The sequence below is a fragment of the Calonectris borealis genome, chromosome 20 (genome assembly GCF_964195595.1).
Source record: "Calonectris borealis chromosome 20, bCalBor7.hap1.2, whole genome shotgun sequence".
NCBI classification, from domain to species: domain Eukaryota; kingdom Metazoa; phylum Chordata; class Aves; order Procellariiformes; family Procellariidae; genus Calonectris; species Calonectris borealis.
Genome location: NC_134331.1, coordinates 12,036,940 through 12,054,475, shown reverse-complemented (window position 1 = coordinate 12,054,475; position 17,536 = coordinate 12,036,940). Strand labels below are relative to the sequence as shown.

General features: G+C 41.6%; 1 protein-coding gene across 1 annotated transcript in view; it reads right to left on the bottom strand.

Moving 5' to 3' along the window:
* QTGAL (queuosine-tRNA galactosyltransferase) overlaps positions 1–182 on the bottom strand; it is a 128,418-nt gene extending 128,236 nt beyond the window's left edge. The window contains exon 1 of the mRNA XM_075169830.1: positions 71–182. Within this exon, the coding sequence (XP_075025931.1) occupies positions 71–103 (33 nt within the window). The 5' untranslated portion in view covers positions 104–182. The remainder of the gene's footprint in view (positions 1–70) is intronic.
* Positions 183–17,536: the final 17,354 nt, after the last annotated feature.

Here is a 17,536-nt window from a genome sequence, read left to right as displayed (position 1 = left end):
TCCAAACCAAAAATTCCTATCAGAGACAGTATTTACTTGCACAGTATTTTAAATAAGGTCTGAAACATACCTTACTGGCATCATTAAAAACTGATAGCTCCATGGTTTCTTTAAAATCTTGTTCCCAAACTGACTTCAAGCATTCATCTAACCAGCATTCGCTGTTGTGAACAGGCACAATGACAGACTACAAAAAACCCAAACAAAAACCCAAATGTATGTCAGTAAGCACTATTTGTGGTTACTTACAGTATAAGAATACTCATTAAAAAGGGGAAGTGCCAGAGCCTTCTGAAACTAACTTTCACAAAAAATGCATCTTTAAAAATATAAAAGTAGCCAAAGTTCCTTTATTTTAATTATAAATATACAATTTGCTTTCTTCTCTATCAAACTTTTTTGTCATTTTTTGAGTTCTACAAGATGGCTTGCGGTAGATCTCCAAGGAAACGAAAGAGACTACTGAACCAAAAATGCTAACAAAACATCTATAACACCACACTAACCTGTTTCTAGTATTCCTGCATTTCTTACAACACTCTTTACTTCAGTCTTGCATTAACATATCTTACTCATCAATTTTTCTTTAAACTTACTACCTAATTGGAGATGCTCATATATGCAGCCTGCACCCTTGGGCTCTAGCCAAGTTTTTAAAAATTATTCTATCTAAAGCTGCTATTAAACACATTAAAAGATGACACGTGACAGAATTCCATAGTCTACCAGCCCAATTGCAGGCTTTCCTATTATAGCCTCTATTGTTTCAGCAACATACACGCAAAGCATGAAAACTTATTTGAAATACTTTAAAATTGGTTAGAAACTAGAGATGAGGGATTTCTCTGTTCAGTTACTCACCACTGTTCTAATTACCCCCAAAAAAGCCAACACCCCCCCCCAAATTTTTCAGTATCTCAAAAAATAATACATTCCATTCACAGAACGCAATGTCCTAAGAAATTAGCACAGTAATACACTGGCAATGTTTGTAAAGGGAATCCAAACCCATACCTTTAAGCGTTACAATCTCTTATAAATGGGGAACTTAAGGCAAAGAGCCTAAGTAACTTGTAAAAAGTCTCATGGGACATTTTAAGAAGTTCCTAGAAACAGACCTTAAACTCCTTATCGTGTGGTGTAACCATAAACGCATAGTTTGAAGAAACAGAGGATTAGTTCCTATTGTAAGCATGTGAGAATCTTAAGAAACAAACTACTAGAGGAATACTGAAATTGAATTATTCAAGGTTTAGTGCCATGTGAGTGCATGTACATTGTGCAAATACATGCAAATGCATACATTAATAGGCAGATTTTGTGGACATTGAGGAGTGTATTTTTGATTTTTTACAGAGTATGATGTATGGTACAATGATTAACAAGTAAGAAACTTAACAACATTTCACAGCAAAATAAAAAAAATACTTGTCAAAAATGAATGAACATCCTGATTTCTGGCAGGATGCTCTAACAGGCAAAAGGGGTATTTAAAAGAAGTAGTAGGAAAGCTATCTAAAATTTTAAGCAAAGCAGGTCTTTGACTTCTGTTTTGGAGAGATAAATAAGTAATACAAAGAGAAATAAAAAAATAAAAATGTGAAATTGATTACCAAATAATTACAATTACAACATACAGACAAAAAAGATTATTTCAGAACTGTCTCAGATTAGTACTTTGAGACTAAAAAAAAATAAGCAAAAATCTGAGATTCTAAACCAATATATTCAATTTACTCGGGATTTTAATATCCTTTATGTCTAGATGGCATTTAAAATAGGACCCTATACATTCATACTACTTCCACAGAACTATCACAACAATGGTGAGCCAGATGCCTGCCAAAATAAGGTACAGAGCTGAATTGCTCTGTGATGACACTTCTGTGTAAAACCTAAAAAATAACAAATCCATACAAATAACCGTACACAGCAATATGATTAAAATATCAGAGTACTGCTAATATTGTATACTACAGGTTCCTTAGGTTCTACCATTCTTAAGCAGTTTACTGTTTTTCTGTGTTTACTTTTTTTTTTTAAGCCAAAAAGAAAGTAAAAATACCGCAGAGCTAAACTCTTATTTCTCCCTAGTTCATTTCTACACTGGCTTAAAAGTGACAGATGGCACGTGTCCTGAACTGGGCATTCATAAATTGGCCTTTACCATCGTGTGACTGTATCAGAACACTTCAGTCCTCTTGTTAATTTGAAGAGGGAAAAACATGAGCCAGAGCACTATTTCACTTACAGGTGCAGATTCATAGTAAAAAAACCAGCTGGTAGTAACCTCAAGAGACCCCATCTATTTCTTCTGTCCCAAAACAAGATCAACTACAGCTATATCATTGTTGACAAACCATCATCTCCACGGACAGAAACACCAACCTTGCTAAGGCAATCTCTAAAAGCAGGCATAAGGGAGACCTGGAATACAGTTTTCCCAATGTCTGAAGTCCTTTTGCTGCAGTTTATGCCAACTGCTACTTCCCGATCCCAGCACATACTATTATTCTCTTATTAGTTCTCTTTGCAGCAGCCTTCCGTATATTTGAAGACTCTTACCATAATAGTGAACTACAGAAATATGCATAATGCTCTTTCGAAGTAATTTTGAATCAACACAGGGACATAAATTGCAAACAACTGATGTATTTTTGTCATTACAAGATCAACTGAGTGACAACTGAGTCAGAATTATAATTTCATTAGCTGAGGCTGATTTATAGCAGAATCCAACAGAGGACCATCTTCATGGCCTATGAGCCATGAAATACAGAACTATGAATCAGATCTGGATTTGAGCATTGTGACACTACCTGGTTTTCCCTGAACTTCACACATTCTAGAGTAAGACCTGAAGCGATTTTGGGTACTTTTAGTAATGGAGTTTTGCCATCACTAAGCTGAAAATAATGGTTCTTGGCTTTGCTGCAAAATGAATTTTGATGTATGGCAAAAATAACAGAATGCGAAATGGTTAACAGGTAGTTCAATCCCCTTTCTTCTATAAATGTATTACTCAACCAAAAAACCTCCCTTCTTCCCCCAGCTAGACTATTGAAAAACAATACATCAATCATAAGATCGAAGGGGAGAAATGTGAGGTTAAAAAAAAAAGTGACAGAAACTGTGCAACTGAATGTTTTGCATCAAAAAAATCTCTTAATTCTGGCGTTACCACCATCATCCCTTACTGAAAATATATATGATAAACAACTCCATAAGAAATGTTAATTTCAGTCTCCACACATTTCAGTTCAAGCTGACTTCTACCTGCCTCCATATCTGAATATGGAAAATAAATTTTTAAAATCATTTTAACACTGCTGAAGATTTTATATGTCAGAAACTGTTATTTTTAAATGAAGTTTTCATATGAGTCACTATCCCAAACCATTTAGAAACTCATGGCTGTTGGCAGAAACATACTACTTTTGTCAAATCTTATATATGAGATATTTTAAATAAACCCAGAAAGATTTTCAGGCCACAAACTTTGACCTGTCTTTAGGAGCTGAGACTCTCAAGCTGTTCATCATTTTTACTTGCCCATTGTTTTTGCTCTTCAGATGTCTGCCTCACTACACCTAAATTGTTGCCAAACCACATCAGTTGTACGGGTATAAATTTGTAAAAAAAAAAAAACTCATTAAAAAAATGCAAACATTGTTACAGGGAGTAACGAAAGACTCAAATATTGTACGAAAAATTCAAAACTATCTTTTCAAACTCCATGTAACCCAACTGCCCGGCCTGTCACTCTGTCAGGGCGACCTGCACACAACCGAGGCCAAAGGCCGCTCCCGAGAAACCCGCCGAGCAACCGCAGCACCTACAGAACCCCCGAGGCAAGCACACAGGCGGGAAACCGCCCCGAGTGCCACAGCCGCTCAGGGCTTCACTCTTCCCCCGAACCCGCGTCCCGCCGCCCTGCCAGACGCCCCCCCGCCTGCCCGAGCCTCAGCCCGCCCTCCACCGCCGCCGCCCGCCTGACACGTACCACCTGGACGGCGCGGCCTCGCCCCGCCGGCGGCCGGGGGGGCACAGGGCGGCGGGCTGCAGCAGGGCTGCCGCCGGCTCTCCCCGCCTCCGCCATGGCCGCCTCCGCCCCTCAGGGAGCCAGGGGAGCGCTCACCGGCGGGGTGTCCGTAACGCCCTGGAGGAGCCGGGGCTCCCGGCATGGGGGGGAGACGGCTGCCTCACAGGTGCCGCCAGCCCCCCCGCCCCGCTTGTCTCTTCAGGAGCTGCTCCCCCGCGGGGCGCCGCTCACCCTCCCCGGGGCCGAGCGGCCGGTCCGCCTCCCCCCGCTCCCGCCTCGTCCCCTCAGCTCTCCCCGACCCCCCGCACCGGGGCAGCCCCGCGAGCCCCCCCCGCCCGCCGCGCGCGGGGAAACCCCAGCGGGAGGAACAACGATCGAGAGAGGCGGCTGGAAAGGCCGGAAGCGCCGCCGCGGTGTTGCGCGACGGTCTAGGACGGCGGCGAGCAGCGAGGCGCTGAGGCGAGGGAGGGCGGGGAGGCGGCTTCGCCTTCGGGCTGGCGGGACCCTGGGGGCGAAGCGCAGGCCGAGTCGCTTGTTCAAGACGACCGCCTCGGCTGGAGGCTGGTGTGTGTTGTCTGAAAGTTTGAAAACTCGGATCACCTCCGGCGCTCCCCCGGCCTGGCTCGGGGTGCGCTGGTCAGGCCGTGGCAGGGCTGAAGGTCCTGTCTGCGGAGGCACTCGTTTCTTAAATAAAGGGTGCCTGCAGTTTCCTAGCTGTTCTCTAATTACATTTTCTACTTGTATCTCTCCAGTCAGCGCTTTTCTTGGTCAAGACTAGCCTGTGCAGTGCTACCAGTGCCTTGTTTATTTTTTAATAACCTTTAAAAATGGGAAAGTAGTTGGTGGTGGTAATGATACCATTATTGATCATTTACTTACTGAACCTATGATTGTGCAACCACTTATTCCCTTGCATACTTTCAACTAAAAGGGATCGCAAGGCCAGGCCCTATACAGCAACCTATTCAGAATTTTTAAAATTTGCACAAAGCAATCTTTGTTGAGCAAAATCCTGAGATTATCCCTTGTTTATCTGAAGAGCCTGTTAAACAGCTAGACAATTCAAGGAGCAAACAGAGCAGAGTTATCTTAAAATGTTTGTTGGCACACAAATCTGAGAACTGAGGAGGTGAGGAAGACAGCCAAGCGGTAATTCACCGTTGGAATCTATTTCAAATTATCTACACAGCTTCTCTCCATCCAGCCTGAGTTTAATCTCTCTGTGAACAGCACGGCTAAATGTGATCATTTCTTTTTCTGGCAATGAAGGCTGCTACCACTTTTACGTTGCCTGCGTGCCTTGCTTTATCTACGAAAGTGTAGCAAAGTATTGCTTTACTCGCGCTGAACCAAACAAAAGTTCTAGTCAGGGACCAGTGCCTCATTATGCGAAGCAGTCTACAAAATGCAGAGCAAACCCCATGCTTCCTTCCCCAAGGAAAATAGAGAACCAATCAAAGCCACCAGAAATGTTTTCTAAGTTATATTCTGTAGCTGACCACACAGGGTAATTAAATACAAACATCTACTTAAAATGTGATTTTCATTTGGGGGGATTTTGGACAGACTTTTAAAGGCCCACAAGCATGCAAAAACTATCTAACTTCCACTGTGAGAGTTGTAACCTGCTGGCTTTTGAAAATCTAGCAGGCATTTCTGTGTTCTTGGGCAACTAAATAGTTTTCAAAATACAGTCCCTTGTTTCAGGCCTATTCCTCTTTCATGTGGGTCAGAATGGACAGAGGCCTCCTAATGCTGTCGAGACAAACCCATTGAGAAGCAAGCAAAAATGGTTTGGTCCTAGTTGTACTTTCAATTGCTCTACTTGAAAGATTTTTCAGAGTGGTGGGGAACAGCACACCAAGCAGTTCTTACAGCTAAAAGCATTACAGAGTCAAAGACATTTCTCATCATACTAGTTTTTAGCTTTTATTTCTGATAAAACAATGCCTTGAGGTTCATTACTGTGAACGTAAAACTTGCAAATTCTGGAGGCTTTAGCTATCAAACAGAAATTTTCCTCATCTTGATGGAAAGGCATCTAGAAAGTTATTTTGCTTTCTTTACATTCAGCTCTGTCATTTCAAAAATGACACAGACTAGTTATAGTATGGACAGCTTAGACCTACTGACTTGTGAGGACAGATCTCAACTGATTTCACTAGGAGTTTAAAAAAAGATAAGAAAGGACCGCTTGTGTAGGGTATCGCTAGGGTTGTTTAGGCCAAGTAGTCTTCGGTTTAGTTTCTTTTTGAAAAGGTCAAACTGTAAATGAGGGGGTAAAAGAGAACCCTTACAAACAAATCTGTTGGTGTTTTGGAGCACGTGGCCAACTTAATTAAGTTGTATTTTTATTGGAAAGATAGAACGAGTGAGTATAGAGTTTTCTTCTAACACATTTGTCACTGAATGTACAAGCTTCAGTACTGAAGTATTTCCAGAGCACACCATGTTGAAAAGATCATTCAACAAAGTAGGTAAAATATTCAGCTTAGAGCTAGTTTTGAAACCACTTCTATTCAAAGAATGCTTTGAGCTTCCCGAAATGCTCAGTTATTTTCATAAAACGTCAAAGTTGAGTGGCAAGAAGAGAGGGATGCAATATTTCTCATTATAGTACTATAGGGCAGAACGGGACTTCAGAAGCTCATCTAGTAGTCCTGCCGTCCTGAGACAGGATCAACTTTGTCATTCCTGACAAATACCTACTAGCCTCTTCTCAAAGGCCTTCCTCCATCCTCAGACAATTTATTGCAGTCCTCGCTATCTTTACGCTTAGAAAGAATTTCTTAATATCTAACCTAGGTCTTGCTGTGATTTCAAAGCCCCCTCAAATTTGGCAGGCTAAGATCTTTCCCCCTTAGCAAAAAGATCCTGACACTTGTCATCTCCCCAGTTTTAGGGCTGTTGGGCTTGAGCCTATTGCCTAACTTTTCCCTTTTATACAGAAGCTTCTTGCTCTCTCTCTCCCTCCACAGACTAAAGTCTTCAGCTCCCAAGGTACAGTTCCTCAGCTTACATCCTCTGTTAGTAGCAGGAGTTTAAATATTTTCCCTTAAGCAAAAATTACCCTCCTTTCCTCCTACCTTAGTTGATTCAGCACTTTGACCATATTTTAGGCCAGATGTGAAAAGTTCTACTGGGCTTTTTTTCTTCTTTTTTTTTTAAAATAAAACCTTAGCACTCTGTCCTGGTTTTTTGGAGGCCTAGAGAAGATACCTATTTCATAATCAAAGACACTGAGTCAATACAAATGAGGAGGCCAGTAACCTGCCAAAGATAAGACTAGAATCTCTTATAAAGGACACAGCTCAACATCCCTTAAGCCTGTATCTCTGCCCTGAGAGGCTCCCTCGGCCCCCTCCTTAAGGGGTCCTCTGATAGCCCTCTCCCGAGTGGTTTTATCCCCTGCAGCTGTGTGCCTTCTCAGCTGCTTTCTTGCTAATGCCTATGTTAACCCTTTCTTTGCCTGATAGGGCTTACAAACTCCGTCCCAAATCTGTTATTCTTATCCACCCCGCACACAGAAAACAAGTCGTTCCTTTCCTCGCCACAGCTGCGATTTATGTATTTGCAAATTGTTGTTACGTTTCCCCCCCATCCTGCTCTCTTGTTTAGGTTATGCACATCTGATTCATTCAGACCTTCCTCACTGGTCATGCTTTAGACCTCTGTTTATTCTCATCTCTCTCTTCTGGTCTCTCTCTGGGCACTTTGCATCTCCGCTGGAGAATGAGACCCAGCGCCAGACCTAGTGTCCCGCTGGGGCTGTACCAGTGCTGGGCAGAGCAGGATTACTTTCCATGTCTTGCAAGCCATACTCCTGTTTGCACAGCTTAGTGCAGTGTTTGCCTTTTTCACAATGGCTTGACACTGTTGACTCCTAATCAGCTTGTGATCTATTATATCCCCTAGATCTTTTTCTGCATGAGGGAAACAGTATTTTAGCAGTTTTATTCCAGTCAGCCACATGAGAATAAAATGACTGAAGTAGTGTGAGTGAGATTATCTGCTTTGTGCTTCAATACCAGAATTGTTTACTGGTTTTCAATTAGTTACATGTGTACACCCTGCTAAGGGAGTTGCACAAGTGTTGCTAATGCCTTCCTTTGGCCTTCAGAGCCTTTATTACTAGTGGGGACTAGTACCTAAGAGTTATTTGGGCCAATTTCCCTGTGTACTCAAGACTTCAAATGCTCGACTGAAATTGCAGGGCTAATTGCTCTGAAGAAAACATTGTATAATTTAGACATATTGAGTTTGAATAACCTCACTGAAAAAAGTTGTTGCTCTTTAGAGAAGAACTGTCGTGTGATACATTTCTCTCTTTGAAACATTAGCTGTCGTTATAAAGGATGTTGCTGTTGCTGTTTCTTTTTTTTGAATGAGTCAATCTGAAGAAGCCAGTGGTTGTTTTTATCAGTTGGCAAATGTCACAAATGTTCTGTTAACAGGAGTACTGGGCTTAGGTACCTTTGTGGGTAAACTAGAAAGGTCCCATTCATTTCAGTACCAGTCCACACCTCCAAACATACACTCTTCTTGACCACCACCAGTCATCCCACTCCCTGTGCACTTTCATTTCATGTCCTCTCATCAGTCTGCTGGGCCCCATTGCAATTTTATGCAGGTTTTCCCTGTTCTGCTTGAGCCATTCTCTCAGCTGCTGTAGTTCAGGCTGTTGAGCATACCTTTATGTTTAGTGTGTTTTTATGGATTAAGGCTGCAGGAGGTAAGGCAGTGGCAAGGGAGAGGCACAGTTCTTCCACAGAATTGAACAAGATCAGTGCAGGTTTTCCTTTGCCTAGGGCTTCAATAATTGAGCAATAATTGAGTTAGAATTTTATTTGGCAATCTTTTCTGAAAGGCATGTTTCTATACAATGCTGTATTTTAAAAATACGAAAGAAACATCTTTACTTTTTAGCTGGTGAAATCTGCTAGAGAATCCAGTGATAGGCAACTGATTATGGTCTAACCACCTCGGTTAATACAGTTTGGGTTTGTTATTAAGTAACCGATCTGAAACCCAGTAAAGTAATAATGGTATGTTCCTTACTTACCCCAAAAGCTTTATAAGTAAGTTATTTAGGGGAAAAAAAATCGTATTTACAAAAGATAGCAAGATTCAGATAATGGAAATAGATAAAAGTTAGCCTTGAAATCCCGTTTTCCTAATCTTGACAAGTTCCTGTGCACCACAAGTGATAACCCTTGAGAATCAAAGCTTCTACTTGAAGAAGAATAAACCTTTAGAAAGTTCAGTTTAAGTTCTTTGTTTTTCAAAACCATACCTCTGTTTGATCTTCTTGATGACTGAAGTGTTAAGCACTTATGAAATAAAGTTATGCTAGAGAGCTGAGGAAAGTAGGTGGAATTGTGTATTTCCCAAAGATTCACTGGTAAATTCATACTGTCCACAGTCAGAATTTTGTTGAACTTCAGTACCTTTGGGAGCTTAATCTTCTTTGTATACAAGTACAGGAAGCATCTGACATTTTAAGATGGGAAAGTGCTTAAAGAAATAAATCATATCCCTACAAAGGAATGTATACATAACAGGAACTGGGATGTGTATTATATACAGAGATCCACAAGACAATGTATTGGATGCACATCTTTATATAACATACAGACAGGAAGGGAAATGAGCAACATTTTGAATTATGAATTAGCCAAAGGCCTCTGAAGAAAAGATTACAAGAATTGTATAGCTCTAGAGAATACAGCAACATTTACTTAATACATCTTCATTGAAAACAGAATTCAATAGGTTCTTTAAATCTTTATACTACCCTATAAAAGACATCTTATTACATCATATCTTATTGTACCTTTTCATGTCATTCTTAAAATACTAATCTACTCTGAAAAGTGTAGTACAGTTTATTGTGACTAATTCCATTTCAGTTTTGTTTAATTTTTGAGCAACAACTGGTTTTCCATTTTCCTGTAAATGCCAATTCTTCAGACTCACCCTGGATTATGAAATTCAAAGTTCTTTCAGGTTCATGCATCTTCAGTAAAACAGATTTTACAGCTTCACCTAAGTTAATAATACTGCTGATAATACAAAGGCTAGTATAGTGAGCAGCTTACTCCCTTACAGCTGTATTGGCTGTGTTGTAAAAGAATAGTAAAGATGTAATTCTTGTCCAGAAGATGTGACCAGATGTGAGCAGAACAGAGACAGGAAACTGTTCTCTTTCAATGAAAAGCTGTTACTCCATTTTTATGTACTTTCTTTTCTGAATGTAACTGGTTTCAAGGCCAGGAAAGCCTTTGAACAGCCTGACAAATATGCTGCTAACCTGGGGACTTCCAGCTCTGTGAGGAAACAAGCCAACAAGCTGTGCAAATGGTATCTGTGATGGCTTGTTACTATCTTATCCAGCAGAGCATGTGGCTCCTGAGCTGTGGGAGGGATGGAGGCACAGCCCCAGCGTGAGATCATCCGTCAAGTCCAGACCCATGATAGGGACATCCTCGTGTTGGCCCACGGAGCCCAACTGGAGGAAGTGTGGGCTGCTGCGGGGAGTAGGAGGTGATGACACCTCCAGGCTCTCGGGACTGCGCAGCACCGCAGCTTTTCCCTGGCGTCAGGGGGGCTGAGAAGAAGCTGTGGCCCCATGCAGCATTAGAGACTGGGGGGGCTGCCAGCAGTGAGGCACATGAGAGGGAAAGGAAGGTCTGGACCCCTTTAGACCTCAGCAAATCTGTCTGTATAATAATCCTTTCAAAGGACATTATCAATTCACAATAATTTTGAGTGAATAAACTGACAATTGTGTCAAGTATTTTTTTTTTTACGTAAGGTTATGACATCTTCTGTGACATGACACTACAGATAGAATTTGGCTATCAATCAAAACTGTTTTAGTACTAGGTCTATGGAGGCTAGATTGTTGTGCTAGCAGGATATAAGAGATGACAGTAAATTATTTCATTGTGTAGAGGCTCCCTGGTAACATCATCCTGATGCCATTAGAGCCTGCAATAAACCACCATACACAAAAGACTCTGCTTCTCCCTCCCTGTGACAAAATCCTTACTCGTCTACTTCTGCTGAATACTCTTATTCTTTCCATAATCAACCCAGCTACTTCATGTCTATCAAAACTTTCCCTTCCCAAATAAGGTACTTCTTTTTTTCTACTGCGAGAGAGAGGTTTAATTTCACCATCTGGGAAGCCACTTTGAGTGAAATCAACTAAAAATAGCATTTTGCTAAAATTGCTTCTTGTGCTATGTGCTTCTCTGCCTATTGAGACAGAGTTCAAGGATGTATAGGTGTCCAACTCCATGATAGCATTGGCCTAGAAGCAGATCCTGCAGATATTTAAATGCTGGGGTATCTATCTGTATATGCATATGAGAAGTTTCATTTTGTTTTAAAACCTCCAGCTGTATAAAGTTGTAATTTGTTAGTGTTCTCATCTTGGGTTCTCAGATTATTTATGCACCCAACAACCCATGTGCCAGTTGTGGTTATTATGCATGTAAACTTGAACTTTGACAGTTCATACTGTTGCAGAACCTTGGTATGTGCGTTCCTTTATCTTCCCACCATCCCTGCAGTTGCTCTTCATTATTGTCAGTGCTTATTAGTTAGAAAACTGCATTCCATTTTGTTTGGGCCAATTAACTGGTTGGAGAGAGCAGCTCTTCTAGGATCCCCGCTAACTGTGTATCACCAGCCATCATCTACTGATTCATTAAATAAACCTGAGCTCTGCTGCATTTTTCAAACAAGCAAATTCTTGTTTCTCCGTTGACCAACTTGCAAAAACTCTTCAGACTTCTGGTATTCCACTCTCTTATGACAATTAAAGGGGAAAAGACATTGTGTAGGCTGTTAAATGGGAGCTGTTGTATGAATTATTGTCGTAATTACTTTATATACATTTTCATGTGTTTAGGATGCTGTCTTCCTAAATGCCAGGGAAGAAGAATCCCAGCAAAGGAAACAGTCCTTGTGCTGCTTCAATATTGTGACTTGCAGCCTGTCTGAAAGCATAACAAAGACTTGATTGTGCAAGTGCCCAGCTGATCCAACAAGCAATGAATAAGTGAGCAATGGTCAACAGTGAAGGAGTGGATATCACAGAGGGCAATTCAAAAAGGTTATAGTGCTGTGAAGTGAGGGAGGCGTGAAAAGAAATAGAACTAGAGATACAAAGATAATCAACCATTTGAGTTAGTTCTACTTCTTTTTTTCCTTGAAATGGTCCATCCTTTTTGGATAAAATAGAAAAAAGATGGTGACTGTAAACTGCTAAGAGATAAATCTTCCAGTACAGAAGAAAGTAATCTCACTCTTGCAGTCTAAAAGAAGGATAATTTAAAAACAACAACTATGTGATGAATGAGATCTCCAGAATTCTGCTTAGAAGACTTGTTAGCTAGCATGAGATAGGTCACTGTTAGGGGAAAGAAGTACAGACTGACAGATCTTTGTTTCTGTTCAAGCATTTGGGTCCACATGAGGCCCAACGCAGTCTTGTCAGCATGAGACTTAGGAAGAGAAGAGTGAGAAAGTTTGATACGTAACAAGAGGCTTCCCCCAGTTCTTCATGGGAGCATATGTATCTGAAATCAACAGTAGGGAGGATTCCCTTTCCTTCAAAGTCTTACGCTAGTCTTTTTACCCTTGAATGGATTTGATTGGATTTTCAGCCAGAATCCTGTCTGAAAAAGCAGAAGATACATAGACATATATATAACCAAGATAGCAAAGTTCAGATTTGATACTTAAGTACTGCTTCAAGGACTTCTCCCAAAAGCATTAAAAGACAGTTTGGGTGACCACAGCATCTTCTAAAAATATTAAAATTTATTCTGACTTCATGGTGTTTCTGAGTAAACATACTTTCTAATTTGCTAGTCATTACTTGTCAGTTTTCGTTAGATTTCATGGCTTGTCACTGTCCTTGGGACGTTTCAAATTAAGATCTTTTAGCCTCAACAAGGCCTGTTACCATCCCTTCAAGCTTTCCTGTTGTTTTGTCTTTGCCACTGCTCTCACGACAATAAATTGGCGGAGCACATGAATTTGTGTCAATTGATTTTCAGAGTTCCTCATCAACTAAATTCAGCATCATAATATAGATAAATGACTTTCAGAAGTCATGCAAGGAACTGAGTGGAGACCTTGATGGAGAACCTAACTTGCCTCTTCCCCAGTCCACTACTTAATCAGTGGGGCATTTCTGTGGTCAGATTTGTAGGCACCTAAATGAGAGTGTAATCTGACCTAATAAAGCCACGATAGCTAAAACATGCTTTGAACTAAAAAAAAAAAAAAAAATCAGAATCTCTTTCAGCAGATGTATTTGTCATCTGGAAACTTTGCGAAATAGAAAGATTCTCATCTCAACTTCAGGTGTCTTTGGAGGAGTTTTCTTGCTGCTGAGCTGGGTGGTGCTGAAAGGGACACGGGGATGCAGAGCCCTTTACCCCTTCCTTCAGATACGTCTGCCCTGCAAATACTGCCACAAAGCAGCACAAAGGACCCTGCTTTGTGGAGCAGCACATATCTGATTTCATGATCTGATCCATTGTTTTTCCTTAAGCAAATATGTAATAATGTCGGAATTTATGGATTAGTGAGACAATCCCTGATCTGCTTGAATCAGAATTAGTGCTATTCCTCCCAGAATGTCACTGACAGGAGTACTGTGCAGGCAGTATGGGTACGTACAGAGAGCTCTCTTAGTTTTTTCTCTGTTAATGCTGCAATATTTGCTAAGACATCACTCATTTAGTGAGAGAGTTTAAGAAGAAATTAAAATTCTTGTGCTGTTAATAACAACTGGGCAAACCTCGCTGCCCTTTTTCTAGTAAAACTGCCATTTTATTCGGAGGGGGAAGTTTGTCATATAAAAACTACCCCATGGGCCAAATCTGGCTCACAGGAGCTTGTCAGCCTTGCTCTAAAAAATCACTGTCATCAGATCTGAGGTTGATCTGGGCTCTGAAAAGACCTGCTGTTGAAAATTAAGTGTGAAATTTGCAAATGATTAAGTTGAATTATTTACCTTGTTAGTTCATCGTCTGCAAAAATATTCTCTTCCCTCCTAGTAACCTAGCAACGAATACACAGTGCACAATTATTTTTTCACAATTTGTAGGAGAGTTGCATTAAAATGCATGTCAGTGTCTTTATTTCATGACAGGCATGTAGCAAACAACACTGCAAATGTTTGTTTATCCTGGCAAGGGCTGGATTTGTTTAGTGTAACTTGCGTTAGTTTTGTCTAAGTTCTGAAGCAGAAAGGAAAATATGTTCTTGTTTTCCGATCAGTGTTACAAATATTCTTTTTAGCTTTGTTTTTATTATGAGAAGTGACTACTAATGGATTCGGACCTGTGTCCTCTGCTATCAGATTCTCCCACCACGTACTGGAAACTTCTGAATACGTTTGAAGAACTGCTGATCTCACAGGCTGAGTCTGCAGGTTGCAAAGCGTACGCAGGCTGGAGGAACTGGAGAAAATGAAAAACTAAGCCAGCCAAGAGATATGCATCAAGATAAATATCAGCTTCACCAGTGGCATAAATTACATTTTCTAAAACAGGAAATTAATGTTCATTAGATGGTAGAAATAAACAACGGGTCCTCTTGAAAAGTCCTCAGATTAAATGCTGAGTTTCTGAGTACATTTTGGCAGACATTTTAAATACCTAGGTTATTGTGAAATGAAAAGAAAACACTAATTCTTGTGGATGAAATGCACAGGACTATCCCCAAAACAACAATATGCTGAGGCCTCCTTAGAGGTTTTTGTTTTTGACTGCAGCTTTAGCCGGTCTCAGGCATGCAAGCATGAGTTAATGCCTGCAACCCAGAAGAGTCTCTGGGCTTAGGCACTAAATCCTCTGCCTGGGTCCCCAGGTCCTGAGACAGCTTTGCTGTGTGGGATGGCAAATGATCTGTGTTTCTTAGCCATCTTTTGTGCTTTGTGTTACCTTTTTGATCCTCTCAATAGGCTGCTTGGGTCCAGACATCATTCCCTTCCTTGCTTTTCAGTTTGATGTGCACAGAGTAAAACGCAAATTCCTGTCTGCATGGGCTGGGTTGCTTAACAGCTTAAGGTGTTTGGAGGGGGGGAAATGGCGAGAGGAAAGCACAGGAACCATTGGTACTGTGGTGCTGTGGCCCTTGGCTTGATGAAAACCAAGCTGTGTGGTTTGGGAAAATGGTCCTTGGAATCCTAAAGCTATGGTTTTAGCACTACAACAGAGTGTAGATTTAATCCTTACTCCACTTTAGACTCTTTGGCCAAGATTACGCCTCACTCAGGCTCCCTAATCTGCTTGTATTTTAGCTAGCTGAGGTGCTTAAATTTAGACTAGTGTAGCCAGGAGTGTAGTCTCCCTCTGCAGTCAGCGTGGAGAGGCAGGCCCTTGCAGAAGGTGATTCAGCTCTCACCTGGGCTGAGTTACCCGGTCCTGCAGAGGGGCTTCGCTCCCGGTTGCCCCGGGGGGCACAAGGGAGGAGAGCACCCCTGACGTCCCTGCTTAAAGGCCTGTGCTAGTCCCGTGTCTTACCCTGCTCCCTGTCCGTGAGGTGGAAATAAAGACTATGAGGAGAAAGGGACATTTATTTGCCAGCAACTGGAAGTGTAGAAATTTAAAAAATAAAATACATTGGCCAACCTACTGATTTGCCTTAGATGTCTAAGTATTCACAGTAAATGAATACTTTTCGTGTACTATTTCGTGGCCTGCAGAGGTAGCATCCCTCGTGCAGTGAGAGCCGATAGGTGTAGCTTTAGGTACACCTACTGGTTTGGCCACATCTCAAGTCTGGGCATCTCCACTTTTTTATTTATTTATTTAGGTGTTATGTCGTGCAATTAACTTGTCCAAATAATGATTTTTTTTCCCCCAGAGTTTTTCTGTTTATCTGACAATTAAGACTGAAAATACCTAAGTCTCACTTTTGTGCCTACAGCAAAATCCATTGATTTGAGTGGGAGCTGCTCGGGATCCTAATGCAAACATCCAGAGGCGGAAGCTCGATTGTGCTTGCAGCGGGAGCTGCCAGTTCAGTGGGTAGCTGTTTGTTTGAGAGCTGCCTGTGTGTCCAAGGGGAGAGGGGCAGCTTTGCTCCCAGCGCTCCCCCGCCCCCTCTTTCAACACTTCTGTAACGCTGCCTCACTCTTTAAAATGCAATCTCTAAATTGACACTGTTCCATCAGAAATCCTGTTGTCCTACGACTTGATTTCAGGCATGCAGTTAACGCTAGTTTCTTCTAGGAAAGATTTGCTCATTTTGCTTTAAATGTGTGTCGTTTTCTGTTACATTCCAAAGGCCAAAACTTTTGCATTTAAAACAAAAACAAGAAAAGCAAGCCGTGAGCAGTAGGGATTTAGGAGTAATAGGAACTCTGCTTAAAGGTCCCTTCCAACCCAAGCTATTCTATGATTCTATGGTATTAGCACTAACAGAAGTAAGCAGGAATAAGCAGAAGTGTGCCATTATGGATGAGTGTATTTTCATTACTAATTTTAATTTCATGAGAGCAAGTAACACGGGCCCCCCCTCACCACACACAAAGATTTCCCACTGTCCGTTCGGCTGCTGAACCTCTCCCAGTTTTGTTATTCTGCTTACTCCCGACTGTCCGATGGATTTACCTTACAAATTCTATTTATTTCATATTGCTCCTGTATTAATTTTCTATTGTCCTCTCTGTGGCTTGTTTGAATTCTGACACCATTCTCTTCTCCCTCCTGCTTTGCCGTGCGTGCTGTTTGGCTATGGCTTTGCCTTTCCAGAAAATACCCTGCTTCTCCTCCTTCCCCCTCCTCCTGTAAAGTTTCAGATTTCCCTTCCTGGCAGCCAGCGAGGGGCTGCACACCATGCACTAGCGGTTGGGTCTGCTCTGTAACCACAGGACCTGATTCACCTCCTGCAAGCTGAGTAGCGTGAAAATAAATCAGCTGAGAGGGAGCTGGTTGGGAGTTGCAAAACACGGGGACACATGGCGAAACCAACACATGGGCTGGGTAATGACCAGCAAGGCTCTCAAGGAGTTCGCCGTTCTCCCGTATATATTCCCTTTGGGACAGCAATGCTGAGTGAGACCTTTCAACAGATTAGCTCTGCCACACTGTTTTAACCAGCTTTGCATGTTCAGCCGAGATGTGCTTAACCCAAAATCCTGCGTCTGAAAGTGCCCTTACTATGCCTTCCGGCTGGGTCCCAACTTGGCAGGAGAGTTTTGTCCCCAATACGTAGGATCTAAACGCAGCCATGCTTTGAAGAAAATGTAAATCCAGACCTGAGCGTGAGCCCATCTCTAGTCACCGCTTGATTTTGTTTTCTCCAACTCCACACATTTGAGTACTGAAGCAAATTAGTCATCTCCTTCAACAGGTTCTCCTCCTGCAGCCGCCTGTTCTCCGACGCTTTTAAAATCACCGCTGTTTGTGCCTGGGTCTGTAGCTGTGGCAAGCAAATATTTAAAGTTAATTTAGAAGCAGGTGT